Here is a 6,172-nt window from a genome sequence, read left to right on the forward strand (position 1 = left end):
GGGTTCAATGAGACATTTTGTGTCTGGATAATGGACATCAGATCTATACGGTCTATACCTATCAATGAAATATTAAAAGGTTATTTCAATTGCACTAGAAGGTGAGATATGAAGACCCCTTATCACCATTGTTATTGTACATAGAAAATGAGGTTTTTAGAAGTTTTTTTTGCAAAGCCTTTGTATGATAAAAAAATAAAACAATTGAACCTACACAAAGGCACACAAATTCTAACACATGTCCTATATGCCAATAATATAATGATATTTTTCCAAGGTCCAAGAGCATCATTATACAAGTTGGAATACAAGCCAGTTTCATAAGATGATAATACATGAATGTAAAATACTAAAGAAGCATATTGTTAGAACAAAATTTGGTTCTGCATTCAATCTTTGAGTTTTAATGATAACAATACATATATTTGTTTATAACAACTTGTACTCATATAGTTTCTTAAGTATGCAGATTCACTATTTTGGTTGATTATGATTGTTGTCCAAATAATCATCAAAATTAATGTCATCACACATCAAAAGAACTATTCATCTCAACTCTGAAGAGATGTCAACAGTTCTGAAGAATGTTGAACAACTCATCAGAAAAGGATCTACAAATGTTCTGAAGCAGAGCAGCTATTCTGATACAAGAATTTAGTTCAGAAATGCTTGTTGCTTCCGGTTCAAAAATCAGAATGCGTCGTTCAGATAGGCTGTTTATCTTGACTCTAAAGACCTCTTTCTGCTTCCTCAAGATTCTCTCTCTTGAAATGTCTACGTTACTTGATGTCCTCACTGCACGCTTTACTTCAGATAAGAAGTACATCACAATTGAAGGACAATAAAAAACTTGCAAAAGAAGCAACATAGTACATAAGTATATCACCCTTTCCACTTTTGCATAACGTATTGTACGATTCTGCCGTTTATGTTCTCATTGTTCCCCAAGACTTTTTGGAGCCGCTACATCAAAGAAAGTGTCTTCTTATCCACTTTTAACGATAATATAATCATGAGACTATATATATGAGACACACTCTTTTGAAGAAGCTGACGAACAAAAACGATATTCTAGCAATATTCTCAAACTCGGCAAATAAACTTCAAAGAGAAAAAGAGAAAAAAAGAAAAATCTTAGAGAAACTGCACTAAACACTCCATTGTGAGAAATCTAGTTTCTAAGAATCTGTAAGAACACAAGAGTTGTTGCTCATAAATTGTGTTAACACTTGAGCTAAACTGTTGATGTTTCAATCTGATTTTAAGAAGCAATATCTTATAAATATTTCACTTGTAAATCTATTGAGATTTGATTTCCTCAAGTGACTAGGTTGATAGTCTGTATACTTGAGAGGGCTAAGGTCTCTTTCTAAACTCTTAGAGGTTGTTTGAAATCTTTCAAGATTAGTGGATTAAGTCATTTTCTAAGGCGAAATCACCTTGACGGGTGGACATGATTATCCTTTTCGAAGGTGAATTTGGATAACTGAAAGTGTTCTTTTTATTCTTCTTTAAACTATCTCTTTAACTTTTGAAAACCCTTTTAAAAGAATCAAAGTTTTTAGAAAACACAATTTAAACCCCCAATTTCTTACGTTCTTCTCAACCTTCACATATTAGATAAGAAAAATAAAAGTAAGTATATATAGTATGTAAATTACAAAACTACCCTTACAAGAAAATATATTTAATTTGATAAAAATAAAATTAGTATTCATATTTTTAAAATTTTAATATTTATTTTAGTTTTAAATATTTCAATTTATTAGATTTTAATTTTTTATATTATATGAAGTTAAAAAATTATCCTTATGACAATCATACATAATTTTTTATGAATTATTTATTAATATTTTTAATTTAATATCAAATTAATATTTATTTATATTTTATCACATTTAATTTTTTATTTTAAATTATATTTTATAGGGATAAATTAATAAATTATTTTCTTATCATATCCTGCCGGATTCTAACACGGTTCATATTCAGGATACACTACGCCAAACAAGTAAAAAGACAGCGCTTTTTTTGGCTTTAGGCAGCGCTTTAAAGCGCTGTCTATTCCACCGCTGTTGTAGGTAAAGGCAGCGCTTTTTTTAACCTTGAAAGCGCTGCTAAAGGCCCCCTTTAGCCAGCACTTTTACTTAGAAAGCGCTGCTAAAGGCCCCTTTTACGCAGCGCTTTTACTTAGAAAGCGCTGCTAAAGGCCCCCTTTAGGCAGCGTTTTTCTGAATTTTTTTTTAAGAAAAAGCCTCTTTAGGCGCTGCTAAAGGCCACCTTTAGCCAGCGTTTTTTTCTGAAAGCGCTGCTAAAGGCACCCTTTAGGCAGCGCTTCTCTTTTAAAGCGCTGTCTATTCCCAACTTTATGCAGCGCTTTCATATAAAATAAATTTTTACCAGAATTTTTGGCCATATTTTGCACCAGATTTTCACCATATTTGACACCAGATTTGATAGTTTTAATATATAAAACAACAACTTGAAAATTATACATATATATATATATATATATATATATATATATATATATATATATATCACCAAATTTGCATATACAAAAAATCTACATATATATATAATTAATGATCTATACAACAACTTGAAAATTCTAAAATGCTAAATTGATGTTAAATCTACATATTACTATCTTCGAGAATTTCTAAAAAAATAACAACAATGAACTTGTTAGCTCTATCTTCTACATCAGCACCTTTAAATTGTATTTTGCCAAATTATGTGATTGTGCTTTTGTGTCAACTTCCATTTGTTTGCCAAATTTTGTTGTCAACAACAGTCCCTGGAAAATCAGAAAGAGGTTGTCAACTATACATGAAACCAATGCTTTATATAAAATAATGGAACCATGACACATTTCAGAACAACCATTACATTCATCACATGAAATCAAAAGAAATGAAGGAGGATTAGTAACATCAAGAAAAATCAAGGAAATATAAACTTGAACAAAGGGCATATTTGACAAAGCTCATCATTATTCAAAACTATTTTATAAGCCATCCTGGAGATCCTGGAGAGCTTATGGAAATAAGCTGAAACAAACTTATAGACATATCATAAGGTGTTTCCATGAACTTTATAAAACTGTCTCACAAGTGTTTTATGTCAGTAGATAGATAGGCTTAAATGATTTAATCCAAGCATTTCCCGAGTTTAAATTCGAACCTGCATTGAAGGCATATAATATGCAGTCTCCATTCCATTTTTCACCTGCGATTTCTTCAAGAAACTCAACATCAAACTATACCAATTCACATCGAGCAAACTGCCTAGAGTAGGGATGCCTCCATTTTAGCATATTCTCTCCTATTCCCGGACCAGGTTTCAGCCCTCCGCTGAAACCACAAGAAAAAACAAAGGACCAAGAGCACTGACAAAAGAAAGAATAAAAAAAAGAAAGAAAGAAAACAAACACATTGCTAGAGGCATAACCCTCATCATTCCACCATAATGATCGAGGTTAAATCCTAACCTCGAGCCAACAATACATCCAGATTACTGAAATGGGCACCGGACGAAGAATCCAATTGAGTAGCTATTCTCATAGTTCTGTTACCGTGATTTCTATTTTCTTCCCTAAATGGATGTCTATGGTTAGTTACCTGATGTAAATGAAGCATAGCAATCATACTAACAACAACCAAAGCAGCATTGCCCACTATTCCACCCATATGATCCAACCCGAAAGATTTCTTCACAAAATTGAAACTCGAGACAAAAGCACTAATGAGTATATTAGATCTCTTCCCTTTATCAGCTACAAAATTCTCAGCTGTACATTTTGGTTGTCCAAAAACTTCAGGTGAAATAAGGCCGCTTGCATCCTGTACATCTCCAACAAAAGCAAGAGCTTCTTCAATGACTTTATATTTTTTACCACGGTGTTCCGACAGTCTCATTGCAAGAACAATTCTACTCTGTTCCAAACGAGCAATTGCAGCATCTCTTTCAACACGCTGCTGTGTCTGAATGGTCTACATATCAAACAGAATGAAATTATAATTTAGAACAAAACCATATTCAAAAAACAAACAAGGTGGGGCCGAAAAATTCATGATAAGGACAAACAATGTCTACAACCTATATATATTGTCGGCTCATTTTATGCATTAAACATCTTAACCATCACATAAACCAAATAATAGACCTTTACATTTTACTCATTAAATCATACTTATCCCTGTTATACAAACCTTCCTTTCCATGGAACATTATTTATATTCATTACCTTTAACAACAATTGGGCCATTCTTTATGAATACAAAGGCTATATTTCATCCTCACCGTCAAATGTTAATCTTGTAACAATAGTATTCTCATTGAGATGGAATTGTACTACATTGGTATTTGACTTCTATTATCATTATAAATAGCATTAATAGGTACATAGCATAATTAGGATTACCAATTGCAGCACAATAACATTGTTGCGGCAGGGCCCCTGGCGATACAGTGCCCTCCATTGTGTTGCAGTTCACAGGAGTCAGTTGCAGCCATTTTTGTGGTCTTCAAGATTCTCGAGCGCGGTCCTTATAGCATTAAGACTCTTCGCTTCACGAACAGGGTCATCGCCATCTTCACTCTGCGGCCGAAAATCCTTCACGAAAACAAAACCGGCACTGTCGCGTGTCGTTTCGGTGGCAACCGCGTCATTTTTAACGTGAGAGGAATTCGTGATATTCTTCAAGACAGCATTCAAAATATATTCTACTGGTTTCAAGCAAACACTAGAGATAACAAAATGTTTCCAACAAACGTATCACTTCAGTTATTATTAATCTATCATTGTCAACAATGAACACGCATTAGAACTCATGAACACAAACATTGAAATAGATATAGATTAACATCGCGAAGGCATCCACACAAACATTAAGACTATAGTTTATCATTCAAGATTCGAGAATCATTGTAATCCTATCATATCAATATCACTAACCATGATAAATAAAAATGAAACAACTCCAACATGAGCACTGAGAAGCAACCTATAATCCGTCAAACCTAGGTGAAGGCATACATGTGGCTCATTGTCAGATTCACCTCCAGTGTGCAGAACATGCCCTCCATACTGTGATATTTTCAACAAAAAAGATACACACACTATTAGTCAGAGCATCAAACTTAAACCTTACTAAAATAAATCATCTCTTATACACCAAACCATGGAAATTCGAAATATGACAATGACACTGACACGTGTCGGCATTATTTTTTTCAGAGGATTTTGGTGCTGTATATTTTATACATTTTTTCCATTTAAATATCATTGCAGGTAAGAAAATCTGATACTCTGAATTTATTTCCATTGAAGAGAGATTTGTTTTGTACACTTCTCTGCTCCCAAATCTGTGCAGCAGAAATAAAGAAAAAGTAATCACAAATACAAGCAACGAAAGAATATAGAAACAAATCACAATGCGAAAGGAATGTGACAAACCTCAGAGATGGAGTTTTCCAAGGTTAGGTCAGAGTGAGGGATTCGATCGTAGGCGTCACCGAATTCAACATAAACCTTCAAAAGCGAGTGATGAATTTAGTAGATTATTGCGGGAAAAGTGAGTGTTAAGAAGTTGGAAGATGAGGGAACCTGTGATGGAGAGAGACCAGAAGGGAATGACGCAAGAAGCTTGAAGGAGGAAGGTTCTGTGTTAGTTAAATTGCTAGATTTCTTCTCCTTCTCCATGGCTACGTCGATGAGAGAGTTAGAGTTTGATGCTTCCACTGACCCAATAATTCCATGGTTCAAAGTATATGTCACATCTGAAGGTTTCTTCGTTAGGGTTTCCTTTGTTTTGTGAGAAAAAGAGCGGTTGTGAACGGAGGGCGGAGAGGAGAACGAAGACTGTGAACGGAGGGAGAGCGACGAATGTGTGAACGGCGGGCGGAGGAAGTTCGTGCTCTTACAACTGTGAACGGAGGGAGAACGAAGGTTGTTAATAGAGGGTGGTTGGAGTTCGTGCTCGTGCGTCTGTGGAAGAGAGAAGAGGGAATTAGACTGAATTTAGAGCTTCTGTCATTTTGCTTTAATTTTTATAAATGGCCTATGGCAGCGCTTGTTGAAAGCGCTTTCTAAAGAGGGTCTTTAGCAGCGCTTCCTAATATGGGCCTTTTAGCGCTGTCTAAGATGGGCCTTTTAGCAGTGCTTTTC

General features: G+C 34.5%; 1 protein-coding gene and 1 long non-coding RNA gene across 2 annotated transcripts; both read right to left on the reverse strand.

Moving 5' to 3' along the window:
- Positions 1–3,488: 3,488 nt before the first annotated feature.
- On the reverse strand, positions 3,489–4,270 carry LOC131659946 (plastid division protein PDV1-like). Its single transcript, XM_058929055.1, has 2 exons — positions 4,250–4,270; positions 3,489–3,995 (listed from the first exon to the last, which is right to left on the reverse strand). The coding sequence occupies exons 1-2, from the start codon at positions 4,268–4,270 to the stop codon at positions 3,489–3,491; spliced, it is 528 nt and encodes a 175-aa protein (XP_058785038.1).
- A 694-nt stretch (positions 4,271–4,964) lies between these two features.
- On the reverse strand, positions 4,965–5,521 carry LOC131657386 (uncharacterized). Its single transcript, XR_009300638.1, has 3 exons — positions 5,462–5,521; positions 5,314–5,370; positions 4,965–5,092 (listed from the first exon to the last, which is right to left on the reverse strand). It is a non-coding gene; the product is annotated as an uncharacterized LOC131657386 (long non-coding RNA).
- Positions 5,522–6,172: the final 651 nt, after the last annotated feature.

Source organism: Vicia villosa, linkage group LG3, assembly GCF_029867415.1.
Source record: "Vicia villosa cultivar HV-30 ecotype Madison, WI linkage group LG3, Vvil1.0, whole genome shotgun sequence".
NCBI classification, from domain to species: Eukaryota; Viridiplantae; Streptophyta; class Magnoliopsida; order Fabales; family Fabaceae; genus Vicia; species Vicia villosa.